General features: G+C 46.1%; 1 protein-coding gene and 1 long non-coding RNA gene across 4 annotated transcripts; one reads left to right on the forward strand and one right to left on the reverse strand.

The window, feature by feature from the left end:
- Positions 1 to 4,137: 4,137 nt before the first annotated feature.
- LOC138924686 (uncharacterized) lies at positions 4,138 to 9,689 on the reverse strand. Its single transcript, XR_011439757.1, has 3 exons — positions 9,466 to 9,689; positions 5,707 to 5,849; positions 4,138 to 4,327 (listed from the first exon to the last, which is right to left on the reverse strand). It is a non-coding gene; the product is annotated as an uncharacterized lncRNA (long non-coding RNA).
- Positions 9,645 to 13,494, forward strand: ANKRD33 (ankyrin repeat domain 33). Of its 3 annotated transcripts, none has more exons than XM_014741032.3 (5): positions 9,645 to 9,870; positions 10,208 to 10,457; positions 10,658 to 10,783; positions 10,961 to 11,101; positions 12,359 to 13,494. In XM_014741032.3, exons 3-5 carry the CDS (start codon positions 10,663 to 10,665, stop codon positions 13,093 to 13,095), a joined length of 999 nt encoding a protein of 332 aa, XP_014596518.3. In that variant the 5' UTR covers positions 9,645 to 9,870; positions 10,208 to 10,457; positions 10,658 to 10,662; the 3' UTR covers positions 13,096 to 13,494. The 3 variants fall into 3 exon arrangements, with proteins under 3 accessions (XP_014596518.3, XP_014596516.3, XP_014596517.3); XM_014741030.3 differs by having other exon boundaries at positions 9,647 to 9,870; positions 10,654 to 10,783; XM_014741031.3 differs by having other exon boundaries at positions 9,647 to 9,870; positions 10,741 to 10,783.
- Positions 13,495 to 14,156: the final 662 nt, after the last annotated feature.

The raw sequence follows: 14,156 nt of genomic DNA on the forward strand, positions 1-14,156 counted from the left end.
TTTCCAATAATGTGACTGGCTGGACTGTGGACTGATCTTTCTGAGTAAAACATTAAAAATGCTCGTTAAAATACAAATGCAAATTATTTTAAAAGCAGGAAAGAGTTGGCCAGGTAGCCAGAGTTTATTAGGTTAAAGTCTAAGGGAAAGTAGGAACTCAGGAAAACAACAGGGGATCTGCTTTGGTCTGAGGACATTTGTTGAATCAGGCAAACTTGAGCTTCAATGTCAACAGCCTGTATCTTTGACAGAACCAAGGTGAGGAATTTAATAGATTTCTTTAAAAAGCTATGACTCCAAAGGGTACACCCTTAATGTAAGATTGAACTTGAAATAAATCCACCCCACTGTCACCCCCAGGGGACTTTAAGGAGAGCTGCCCCAGTGCTACACTGATGGAAAGGCTCTATCCCTGAGCTGTAACCACTGGCCGATCCTTAAGCTGATCTGCAGCCCAAGTTTACTTTACCTCAAGTGACCCCAAACTCTGCAGGTCAGAAATACTTGAAAGTCGTGCATGACTGGCAGTATCTCTAAGTACCTGGCAGAAGCAAATGCATATCCTCTGAAAGAAGACCTTTTCATCCTCAGCCTCAAGGATTTCCAACAAAATTTTCCAGGGAAAATAAATAGCTCACAGTTACAAAAGGAAAAAAACCCACTAAACACAAAAAGGAAAAAAGACTATTGGAGACATCCTTTTGCCATGTAAGGTAACATATTCACAGGTTTTGGGGATGAGGATGTGACCATCTTTTGGGAGACTATTATTCCTGCCATTGCAATGGTAGTTCATTTCCGAATGCTGGAAATTATAGAACTTTAAAAAAATTAAATGGACAGAATTAACAGCAAATTTGACACAGCTGAAGAGAGAATTGGTAAACTGGAGAACAAGTCAAAAGAAATTATCCAGAATGCCTCATAGGGAGAAAAAAAGAGATGAAAAGTTTAAAAAGATGTTAAGAGATATGGATAACAGAGTGAGCAAGATAACCTATGTTTAACTGGAGTTCCAGAAAGAGAGAAAAGAAAGAATGAGACAGTGGCAGTATTGAAGAGAATTTTCCAGAATTGATGAAGGACAACAATTTATAGATCCAAAGCAGGATGAATAAAAATCCAAAGAAAGATAAACAAGAAGAAATCCGTACCTACACAACAGAGTAAAACTTTAGAACACGAAACACAAAGAGAAGATTTTAAAGACAGCAAGAGAAAAAAACACAAGCTTTAAAGGAAATAAACTGAGCTCATAACAGCACAAAGAAAGTCAGAAACCAGTGGGGTATTTTCAGTGTACCACTGCACCCAGAAATTGCAAAATACACATTCTTTTCAAGTACACATGAAATATCTGGCAGAATTCGACCATACACTAGACCACAAAGCAAGTCTCAACTGATTTTAACTATTTAAAATTATGCTCTATGACCACAGTGCTAGAAATCATGAACAAAAATATAATCTCCATGTATTTGGAAGTTAATAAATGTACTTCTAAATAATTCATTGGTCTAAGAGGATATAATAATAGAAAAACTAAAACAGTAATTAGTGGGAATTTAAAGTCTTAAATGCTGATATTTAAAGAGGAGAAAGGATTAAAATCAATTAGCTATTTGTATGTCTAAAAATCAGAAAAATTCTAGCAAACTAAACCAAAGAAGGGGCTGGCCCCGTGGCCGAGTGGTTAAGTTTGCGTGTTCCGCTGCAGGCAGCCCAGTGTTTCACTGGTTCGAATCCTGGGTACGGACATGGCACTGCTCATCAAACCACGCTGAGGCAGCATCCCACATGCCACAACTAGAAGGACCCACAACGAAGAATATACAACTATGTACCAGGGGACTTTGGGGAGAAAAAGGAAAAAAAATAAAATCTTTAAAAAAAAAAAAAAAACAAAGAAAGTAAAAGAAAATACATTTTATTTACTTATTTATTTTTAGGAAGATTAGCCCTGAGCTAACATCTGTGACCATCTTCCTGTTTTATATGTGGGACGCCTGCCACAGCACATCTTGACAAGCAGTGTATAGGTCCATGCCCAGGATCAGAGCTGGCAACCTCTGTGCTGCCAAAGCACAGCACACGAACTTAACCGCTATGCCACCAGGCTGGCCCCCCTAAAAAATACATTATACTAGATAAGAGTGGAGGGCCGGCCCTGTGGCCAAGTGGTTAAGTTCTCGCGCTCAGCTTCAGCGGCCCAGGGTTTCGCCAGTTCACATCCTGGGTGCGGACATGGCACTGCTCATCAGGCCATGCTGTGGTGGCATCCCACATGCCACAGCTAGAAAGACCCACACTAGAAAATACAACTATGTACTGGCGGGCTTTGGGGAGAAGAAGAAGAAGAAAAAGGAAAAAAAAAAGCAGATTGGCAACAGATGTTAGCTCAGGTGCCAATCTTAAAAAAAAAAGATGAGTGGAAACCAATGAACTAAAAAACAGATAAGCAACAGTGAAGCTCAAACATTCCTTGAAAAGACTGATAAAATTGTCACATTTTGGTGAGCTTGTTCAAGAAAAATAAGAGGAGGAGGCACAAATTACTGACATAAGAATAAAAATGGGGACTTACCTATATATGTCACAGATATAAAAAGGCTGTAAGAAGATATGAGCAACTGTATGCCAATATGTTTAAAAATTTATATGAAATGGATGAATTCCTAGAAAAATATAACTTACCAAAAATGACTTGAGAAAGAGAAAATAACAAATAGCCCTATTACCATTAAAGATAGTGAGTTGGTGGTCAAAAAATCTTCCCATTCATAAAACTGCAGCCCAGTTGACTTCTCTAGAAAGATGTAACGAATATTAGGAATAAATAATCCTAATCCCCTCGCAAACTTTTCCAGAAAAGAGAGAATAAGAGAACACCTCAATTTATTTTGTGAGGCTTTTTTGTGAATTATTTTATGATATCAAAACTTGACAAGGATGATAAAAAGTAAAAATTATAGGTCAATCTCATTCATGAATATAGATGCAAAAATCCAAAAGCATTTATAGATAAATGATCAAAATTAGTAAGAAAGCAGCCGGCCTAGTGGTGTAGTGGTTGGGTTTGCACGGTCTGCTTTGGTGGCCTGGGGTTCGTGGGTTTGGATCCTGGGCGCAGACCTACACACCGCTCATCAAGCCATGCTGTGGTGGCATCCCACATACAAAGTAGAGGAAGATAGGCATAGATGTTAGCTCAGCAACAATCTTCCTCAAGCCAAACGAGGAAGATGGGCAACAGATGTTAGCTCAGGGCCAATCTTCCTCACCCAAAAAAACAAAACATCAGTAAGAAAGTTTACAAAGATTGTTTGAAACAAAATCAATATGCAGAAACATATATTCTATTAGAATACAATATAAAATATAAAGTAGAATATAGAAATATCTGGTTTGTATATTCCAGGAACAAGCACTTAGGAACTATTAATAAAAATTAATAAAAGGCTACTATTTACTTACTACCAAACATGTATCTAGGAATAAATCTTTCAAAATATATGTAATAGTCTGTTAGTCAATCCCGTATCAGTATTTGAACACACTGAAAAACGCTGACTTCTTACTCTCATTCACTGAAAATCTGCCAGATGTCTGGGGGATTACCAACGGGGCAACTTAGTGACTCAGGTTGTTTTCATCCTGTGGCTCCACCATCTTGATGGGAGGCATCCTCCCCCATCACCAAGGCAGGAAAAGAGTTTGCTGGAGAGCCTGACACCAGCAAGAGAATGCACTGGTTCACAAGGGACACGTGTCAATTTCACTCACAACCTATTAGCCAAAATTAGCCACACAGCTCTGCCTAGTTGCAAGAGAGATGGGGAAATATAATCCTCCCGTGTGTCTGGAAGAAAACAGAACTGGACAAGGGTGGGCACAATAAGCCTCGAGCACAGACTTTTCGGGAGAAAATTATAAAACAGAGAGGCATTAAAGAACATCTAAATAAACAGAAGATATACCATGTTAAGGATTCAAAGATTCAATATTATAAAGGTGTCAGTTTTCTTCAAATCGATCTACAGATTCAATGGCATCTTGATCAAATCTCAACACTTTTTTTTAGTAGAATTTGATAATCTGGTTATCTATTGCTGCATAACAAACTACCCCCAAACTCAGTGGCTTAAAAATCATTTTATTTTGCTCACAATTTTGTGGGTTAGGAATCCAGGAAGGGGTCAGCTGGGTAATCCTTTCTTAGAGCGTCTAATGTGGTTGCAGACAGGTGTTGACTACAGGACTGGAGTCATCTGAAGGCTGGCTGTCTAAGATGGCGCCCTCACATGATGCTGTTGAATCTGGCTGGAGGCTAGAAACACAGCTGGAGCTGTCAATTATAGCGTCTACAAATGGCCTGTCTATGTGACCTGGACATCTCACAGGATGGTGAGGGAGTAACCCGAGAGGGAGTCATTTGAGAGAGTGTCTGGAGAGTGAGCCTTCCAAGAGACCAAGGTGGAAGCTGAAAGGCATCTTCTGACCCAGTTTCAGAAGTCACACAGCACCACTTCCACCATAAGTCACTAAGACCAGCCAGATTCAAGGGAAAGGCAAATAGACCACCTCTCAATAGGAGGAGTGTCAGAGAATTTATGACCATCTTCACTTTACCACAGTTGACAGATTTAAAATTCCAGTAGTTCAAAGGACCAAGAGTAGCCAAGACACTGTTAAAGGAGGAAAATAAAATGGGAATACTTGCCCTAGCAGCTATCGTGGTTTATTTTAAAGTGACAGTAATTAGGATAGTGTCCTTTTAGCCTGGGTATAAACAAATAAACCAGGTGCCTTCTCTGTGGTTTCTTCATCTTCAGTGCATGGCTTCTACCTCATGGTCCAAGATGACTGCTCTAGCGCCAGACATAACTTCTGCAGCCAGCAGGAAAGATGGTGGAAGATGAGAAGTGCACACTCCTGCCTAATTAAGGATACTCCTGGAAACTGAACACACCCCCTGCACTTACTTGGAGTTAGTTCAGGCCAGAGCTTAGTCACATGGTCATACTTACTTCAAAGATGGCTGGAAAATGTACTCTCTGGCTGGGTAGCCTGTGCCCTGCTAGAACTCAAGAGGGCCTATTACATATAGCCCACAACACATGAAGAGATCCAGCACTATCAGTTATTAAGGAAATGCAAATCAAGACCATGACGAGATACCACTCTACAGCCTTCTAATTGGTAAAACTAAAAAGTCTGACCATGAAAGTGTGCAAGAAGATATAGCCCCACAGGATCTCTTTTACATTACTGGTTGGAGTATAAGTGGCACAAACAATTTGGAAAACAGTTTTGCATTATCTCCTAAAATTGTATAATTAAATGATTTTTGACTCAGCAATTCCACTCCTAGGTATATGCTCAACGAATATACACGATTGCATAGACAGTCTTGCAAGAGTGTTCACAGCAGCACAATTCATAGTAGCAGAAACTGGGGAACACCTCAAATATCCACCAATAGGGCAGGTGATAACTGTGGTATATTCACACAATGGAGTATTACAAAGCAACCAAGAGGAATGGACTACAGCAACACACGGCAATGTGAATGAATCTTAGCGATATGGTATTCAGTGATAAAAGCAGACAGCAAAAGACTACACAAGGCACTGTAAACTTTTAAATAAAATAACTCAAATTACAGAGGGAGAGAGAGAGAGGGCCCCTGACGATGGTTTGACTTACCATTTTTCAACTTAACGATGGTGCAAAAGCAATACGCATTTAGTAGAAACCATACTTCGTATTTTGAATTTTGACGTTTTCTTGGGCTGGCGATATGCAGTCTGATCCTCTCGCGTGACGCTGGGCAGCGGCAGCCGCAGCTCCTAGGCAGCCCCGTGATTACGAGGGTAAGCAACAGATACACTTACAACCATCTGCACCCCTCCAACCATTCTGTTTTTCACTTTCAGTGAGTATTCAATAAATTACATGAGCTATTCAACACTTTATTATAAAATAGGCTTTGTGTTAGATGATTTTGCCCAACCGTAAGCAAGTGTTTTGAGCACATTTAAGACAGGCTAGGCTAAGCTATGATGTTTGGTAGGTTAGGTGTATTAAATGCTTTTGTGTGTGTGTGTGTGTGTGTGTGTGTGGAAGATTAGCCCTGAGCTAACTACTGCCAATCCTCCTCTTTTTGCTGAGGAAGACTGGCCCTGAGCCAACATCCGTGCCCATCTTCCTCTACTTTATATGTGGAATGCCTACCACAGCATGGCTTTTGCCAAGTGGTGCCATGTCCGCACCTGGGATCCAAACCGGTGAACCCCAGGCGGCCAAGAAGTGGAACGTGCAAACTTAACCACTACACCACCGGGCCGGCCCCTTAAATGCATTTTCAACTTTCACTATTTTCAACTTATGATGGGTTTATCAGGATGTAACCCCGTCGTAAGTCAAGGAGGACTGTATATACGTAATATATACACTTTGAAGGAATACCTAAAGATGGAATAAAGCAATCTGTAAAGGAAAGCAACAAAACAATGGACATGAGATTCAGGATTCTAGCTGCCTCGGGTGGAGACAGACGGAATAAACTGGGGAAATCGTGTTAAGATGTGGTGTATTGTCAAGTTCTAGCTTTTGTTTTGGGGGGAGGTATTATAGGTTCTTACCGCTTTATTAAAAATAATTAACTAACTAATAAACTAAAAAAAAGCAGACTATACAGGGACCAAAATGAGAATATGTCATGAACTGGGGATTATGATTAATCTGATTCATATAGGTCTAAGAAAGAGAGAAAAAGAAATGCATCTATATCAACAATAAGCAAAAAAAAAATATGAGACTTGAGCTACAATAGCAGGACAAACTAAAAAGAATCTAGAAATCAACCTAACAGTGAATGTATAAGACCATTCTGGAGAAAAAAGTTTAACACTTTTTTTTTTGAGGAAGATTAGCCCTGAGCTAACATCTGCTGCCAATCCTCCTCTTTTTGCTGAGGAAGGCTGGCTCTGAGCTAACATCCGTGCCCATCTTCCTCTACTTTTTTTTTTTTTTTAATATGTGGGACGCCTACCACAGCATGGTTTGTCAAGCAGTGCCATGTCCATACCCAGGATCTGAACCAGAGAACCCCGGGCCGCTGAAGCGGAACAGGTGCACTTAACTGCTGTGCCACCGGGCTGGCCCTGGAAATTCTTCTTAAACAAGACCCAAAAGCACAAAGTATAAGGAGAAATTTTGATGACTTTAACCACACCAAAATTCAAGATTTCTTTCAATGAAGTTCACCACAGATAAAGCTAACAGAAAGGTTTATAACATTGCCATTTCTAAAACCCATCTGACAATGGGTTGATTATCTAGATTTTTAAGAGGAACTCATGAAAAATCAGTAAGAAAAAGACAGGAAAGTCCAACAGAACATTGGACAAAGGCTATGAACAGGCGATTCGAAGTCAGGGAAACAAGAATGGCTATCAGGTATGCGGACAGATGCTCACCTTGTTGATAATTAGAGAAATCCAGTGTAAAATCGTAATATCACTTTATAGTTCTGCACCATCAGATTGACAAAAATTAGAAGGCTGAATAATTACAAGTGTCGACAGGATGGAGGGAGACTTTTAAGCACTGCTGGTGGGAGTAACCCGACAGTACCTGGTCAATGAGCATGTACGTGCCCTATGACCCAGCAGCCTCAGAGACGCTCTCTCGCAGGTCCACGACTAGCCATGAACAAGGACGTTCAGTGCAGTGTTATTTGTAGCAGCAGGAAGTTGGAGGCAACCTAGATACCTATCACCAGAAGAATAGATAAGTAAAAGGTGATGGATGCACACTATGGAATTCTACGCAGCAGGAAGAAGGGCAAAGAAAGAGGTAAAAAGGTACGCCGCACATCTTTTATCAAGAGAGCAAAGACTTTTCCAGGAGTCTCACTCATCAGACTACGGCTTTCATTTCATTGGCCAAAACTGTATCACATGGTCATACCTAACTGAAAGGTGACTGGAGACAAGCGGGGTTATAGACAGGGATTGTGTCATCTAACCAGCGATGTCTGACACACAATCTAGTAGATTTCTTCTAATTGCTGCATAGAATTCCGTATGTGCATTCACCACATTTTACTGTGATGGCTGGAGGTTCAGCATCCATCTTGTGACCATGGGGAAAAGTGGAGAGACTCCCAGAGAAGGCCCTGACATCATCAAGTTACATCAACACCAACAGATTCTTATCCCTGACCGTGTTATCTTGTGTGAAGAATAAACTTCTATTTGTTTAAGCCACATGTATCAGTCAGGGTTCAATTGCAGACAACAGAAATAAGTCTGGCTAGTTTAAACACAATGAGATGGCTGGTTAGTTTAAGCATACAGAGATGGAGAAGCAGGCTCTAGGTCCGGGAAGAACTCCCAGCTTTGAGAGGCACATGACCTCTGCCGTGATTGGGAAAACAACAGTCACTCCTACAGGAAGCTGATGAATCAGGAAGCTGCTCCCCAGAGCTCCCCCCGCCCCCCGCATCTGTCCTGATCTGTGACAGCAAAACGGATGTCCCGTGCTATTTAGCTCTGTTCCAAATTTATGTCTTGCACAAGAACAGAGCCTAAATCACAGATTCCTAGCTCAAGGGGATCTGGGAAGTGTCATTTTAGCTTTCCAGCTTCTGCCGTTCAGAAAAAACACTAAAAGAAGCTTTGGGTTGAAGCTTAGCAGTGGGTCCAGCCCAGCAGCCAACCACGAGCTCAGCTTCTGGTTACTTACAACCAAAGGCACTCCTAATTGATCCACGTCCTATGCACAGAAAGCAACAAGGACAGACCTGCAAAACACAGCACCGAGTGAAAAAGAACACACAGATGTGAGCTCTGTAATGCAGTTTACAGGTGTTAGTGAAAACATACACAAATCAACACTACCTTTTACAATGAAATGTGTATTTTCAAGGATACATAAGTGCTGAATTTACCGTAAAGAAAAGGAGAAGAACAGCTGTAGAGATCAGGGATGAAAGAGATAAATTAAATAAAGTAAAATAAGAGAGAGAGCTTGTACAGTCTGATGGTGGGAGTGATATAAACAGCAATTTGATTGGCTCAATTTTCTACACCTGAGGTCCAAAACAATCCATTAAATTTAATATTAATTTAAAGACTAGCTTCAAATAATTTATTATTAATTTAATAATAAATTTAATTTATTTAAATTAAATTATTTATAATTATTAAATTATTAAATATTGATGCAATTTAAATATTTCATATTTAATTCACCACACCAAAGCTAGCCCATTGAACTTAATATGTTATCATTTCTGTACTCCTACTTAGGCAATATTTTATGTTTTAATTTCCCCGGAATTTCAAAAAACAGGTCCAGGTAACCCCTAGAGACCCACACGCCCCCAGGGCTCTGTAGTCCCGGCCCCCAAGAAGCGAGATGCCTGCGCTGGCGCCCTCTGCCACCCCCGCCCCTCACCAAGCTCCGCTCCGCCAAAGGGGAAGGGACCTCCGGCTTTCGGGGCTGGGTCCGGGGACCTCACGATCCTCTCGTCCTCCAAGGCTCTGTTTCTGGCGCAGGGGGTCTCCCTAGAAGACGGAAGGTGGGCGCGTCTGGGGGAGAGGAGGGTCTTACTCTGAGAGCCGCCCCCGCGGGGCGGAGCCGCCGGGCAGTGCCCAGCCCGCTCTGGGCAGGATCCTGGGGCGGGACTCGGGCGGCTCCAAGAGAAGAGCCCCCGCCCTCCCGGCCCCACATCCTTGCTAACCCGGCTTGATCCAGCTCAGCCCTGGGTGTTTGCAGTGGCTGTTTCCGTAAGTCGGGCCATCTGTTACCTGCGTTCTTCCTGGGAAGAGGCAGTCCCCGTCGGGCCGCTCCGGAGACCCGGTGAGTGTGCTCTCAGGAGGCTGGGGGATGCTGTGGGCTTAGGCGGGGCCCCAGCAACAACTGCCTCCTAGGGCCCCTCCGAAGCCAGGTGAGGTCCCGTGGCCAGGAGAAGACCACCCTCTCCTTGAATCTCACTGGACCCCTTCAGTAAACCCCTTCTGCCTTCTTAGGGCTCCTGCCACTCGCGTCCCTCCACCGGGCGTCCTCTCTCAAAGGCGGATGGGGCGGGACACCCAGGAAAAGGCTCTCCCTGGGGCAAGGGTTGGGCGAATTGCAGCTGCTGGGACCCCTCTCTGGGATCCAGGGAGACACTGCCCCCCTCCGTTCTGTGTTATAGATGCCAGCGGTGTGAGGAGGAGGGACTCGCCTTCTTGCCCCCAGGTGGAAAAGGAAAAGCTGCCTTTGCGAGGGGAGGGCTGGACATGTCTGAGGCGCTGTCCTGCCCCAGCAATGAGACCCCTGCCCCAGGCTGCAGACTGGGGGCCCTGTACTGGGCCTGTGTCCGCAATGACCCTGCCCAACTCCAAGCCAGGCTGGATGATGGGGTCTCCCCAGAAGAGGCCACCCAGGTGGACGGCAACGGGAGGGTGAGCAACCCCGGATGCTTCCCAGGCCGGCTGGGGCAGCTCTGCGTCCCCACCACGCCATCCTGGTCTGACTCCCTGCGACAGTTTCGCACTCAACACCCACTACCTGGGTCCTCAGGAGGAAGGGAGGGGGTGGGGCATCTCTGGGACCTATGTGGGTTTAGAGGGCACAGGGGCTGAGCTGCCCCACCCCCAGACAGGCCTCATGGTCGCATGCTACCACGGCTTCGGGAGTGTCGTGGCCCTGCTCAGCCGCTGCCCTTTCCTCGATGTGAACCAGCAGGACAAAGAAGGAGACACAGCCCTCATGCTGGCTGCCCAAGCAGGTGCGAGGCTGTGACCCCAACTTCTGCCGGTTCCCCCCTTTCGGACAGGGCCACAGCCCGCTACTTTTTGCATGATCTCCTTGCACCCCAGGCTCTGCCATGTCGGGTGGAGGGTGGGTTTGGGGCTTCATCACCCCCTTTCCTGATGAGCCACGCTTTACCGTTGGTGCCCTGCAGGCCACGTGCCTCTGGTGAGTCTCCTGCTGAACTACTATGCTGGCCTGGACCTGGAGCGCCGGGACCAGCGGGGGCTGACTGCGCTGATGAAGGCTGCCATGCGGGACCGCTCGGAATGCGTGGCTGCCCTCCTCATGGCAGGTGCATAGGGCCTGGACTGGCATGTGCGGCCTCCAGTCCCTCCGCTAATCCTCCTCGCCAGACACTAAATCAGCTGTCATAGTTGCAGAGAGGAGAGAGGTGGCAATGGAGGATCAATCTAGGCCAACCTCCTGGAGGAGGGGAGTGTGCTTAGGCCTCTCACAGTCAACAAAGTCCGGCTATGGATAGCTCTATTTACATGGTGAATGGCAGTCCCAGAAGAGAAAGCTCGGGAGGATAACCTAGATGAAATGAAAAACCTAAAGCAAAAAAGGCTGGGATCTGGAACCAGAGTCTCGGGTTCTAGTCCTGGCTCTGCCACCAGCCGAGCGACCCTGGGCAGATGGCTTCCCTCTTTGGGCCTCATCAGTATAAGGAGGGTGGTGGCCTTCTCTGGGATGACTTCCAGCTCTGACAGGCCAGGGTTCCAGGGACACAGTGATGTGTAGTTGAGGTGTGTGGAGTTGTTCCGAGGTGAAGTCCATGCTGTCCATGGAGTCGTGGGTCCTCATTGTTCCCCGAGGTGGGGCTGCCCTCTGTGGGTCCCTCTGGGTGATCCTGGCCTCCGGATTTTCCCTGCCCCATCCTATCAGACTAGGATTGGGGAGCTCTGTACCCCCTCTTTTGTCTCAGTGACTGCTCCTCCCCGCCCCCCAGGATTAGAGGGGCATAGTGATGAAGAGAAGAACCAGGAGTGGGAACCAGCAGGACCGCCCCTCCACCTCCCCTGAGCGGGCAGCTCAGGTGTCCCCCTGCCCTGGGCAACCTGCACACCACCCCTCTGCTCAGTTCCTTGGTTCAGTCTTAAACAGGAGGTTGGGATGTGGGGCTGGTCCTGTCCCTGGGCTGTAGCCACTGAGGGCTCCCAGATTCCAGCTGCAAGAGGATGGGACTCTATGGTTATTTTTGTTTTGGTTTTTTTTTTAAAGATTTTATTTTTTTTCCCCTTTTTCTCCCCAAAGCCCCTCTGGTACATAGTTGTGTATTCTTCGTTGTGAGTCCTTCTAGTTGTGGCATGTGGGACACTGCCTCAGCGTGACCTGATGAGCAGTGCCATGTCCGCGCCCAGGATTCAAACCAACGAAACACTGGGCCGCCGGCTGCGGAGCCCACAGACTTAACCACTCGGCCACGGGGCCAGCCCCTCTATGGTTTTGAATCTAACCCAAATCAGTCCTGCTGCTAAAGAACCTGCCCTTCTGCAAGTCACCAATCCTGTCCCACCCCACGTCCCCCCTGTTACCTCCCCCCACCCAGGTGCTGACCTGACAGCGGTGGATCCCGTTCGAGGCAAGACAGCCCTGGAGTGGGCACTGCTGACCGACAGCTTCGACACGGTGTGCAGGATCCGTCAGCTGCTGCGGCGGCCCCAGGTGGAGCAGCTCAGCCAGCATTACCAGCCCGAGTGGCCAGCCTTGCCCGGGCTCGTGGCCCAGGCCCAGGCCCAGGCCCAGGCCGCCCCATCTCTCCTGGAGCGACTACAGACCACCTTGAGCCTGCCCTTTGCCCAGTCTCCTCAGGAGGGGGGTGTCCTGGACCACCTCGTGACCATCACGACCAGCCTGGCGAGTCCCTTCCTTACCACGGCCTGCCAGACCCTGTGCCCTGACCACCCACCTGCACTGGGCACCCGAAGCAAGTCTGTGCCAGAGCTGCTAGGCAGTGCCCCGCCCCCTCCCCTAGTGCCCCAGCCCCCCGAGGTGGTCCCCGGCTCCCGGGTCTTCGTCCCCTACCAGAGCCCTCAGGGCATGTTGAGCATGTGCCCTCAGTGGCTACAGCCCAGGGACAGTACCAGCCCCAGGCCCCAAGCTCCCAAGATCCTCCTCTCCAAGGCACCCTCATCTCCCTGGCAGTGCAAGCTGAAGCCCCGGCCGTCAGGGCATCGAATGCTGGCCCTTCCTCTCTGGAGATACCAGGAGCTCAGGATGGAGAGGAGGAGGCAGGAGGAGGAGGAGGAGGCCAGGTTGTCACAGAGCCAGGGGAAGATGGGCTAGGCTGGGCTGGGAGCAGGTAATAGGCCCCTTGCTGAGGCCCCTTTGCCCTCTAGAGGCCCTTCAGCCTTCCCATCCTTCTCTGTCTAATGACTCTACTCTCAACCGCTGGACGAGGTTATTCACACGGCATTGCTCGCCACAGTAAGAGAGTAGAAACAACCTAAGTATCCATCAGTAGGGGACTGGCTAAATCAATTATGGGTGTAATTACTGTACACCCATGTGATATATTCTATATAGTGGTAAAACAAGAGTAAGAGAGCTCTTTATGTTCTGATATGAAACTATCTTCAAGATGTATTAGGTGAAAATAACCAAGGAGTGGAACAGTGTGTCTGGCATGCTACTATTTGTCAAAGTGAAATGTGCACCAAGATAAACTTGACTAATACAAATAAATAGTGGTACCAAGATTTATTTAACTACTTAATGAGTGAACCAGCAGGATGGATCAAAGGAAGAAATGAGGGCCGGCCCTGTGGCCAAGTGGTTAAGTTGGCGCGCTCCGCTTGGGCTGCCCGGGGTTTCATTGGTTCGCATCCTGGGAGCAGACATGGCACCGCTCATCAGGCCATGCTGAGGCGGCGTCTCACATAGCACAGCCAGAAGGACCTGCAACTAGAATATAGAACTATGTACTGGGGGGCTTTGGGAAGAAGAAAATCCTTAAAAGAAAAAAAAGGAAAAACCATTATTGACAGTCAGTGGAAAAAGGAATGCTGGAATAAGATTGCAAAGTTAGATACAAAAATGTTAATCCCTGCCTGGCAATAAAACTATAACTGGCTGTTGGTTTTTTTTTACCAGACAAAAATAATTTGCTATGTATCAATCTACAGTTTAACCTCTTAACTTTATAGAGTCTGGGCCCTAATCAATAGTAACTAGTATGTCAGCAAAGTTACTTCCCCTAGATGACCCGTAGGTGGGGTTATTAGCCAGTGATCTAAAATATCTTTGAAAGGGCACAGTAATTTTTACAAGTGCCTTATTTACAGGTTTTGGATATTCTTTCTTAACACATTGTGACATAAATATATTTGCTTGTTTACTCGTAATAA

Source organism: Equus caballus, chromosome 6 (genome assembly GCF_041296265.1).
Source record: "Equus caballus isolate H_3958 breed thoroughbred chromosome 6, TB-T2T, whole genome shotgun sequence".
Taxonomy (NCBI): Eukaryota; Metazoa; Chordata; class Mammalia; order Perissodactyla; family Equidae; genus Equus; species Equus caballus.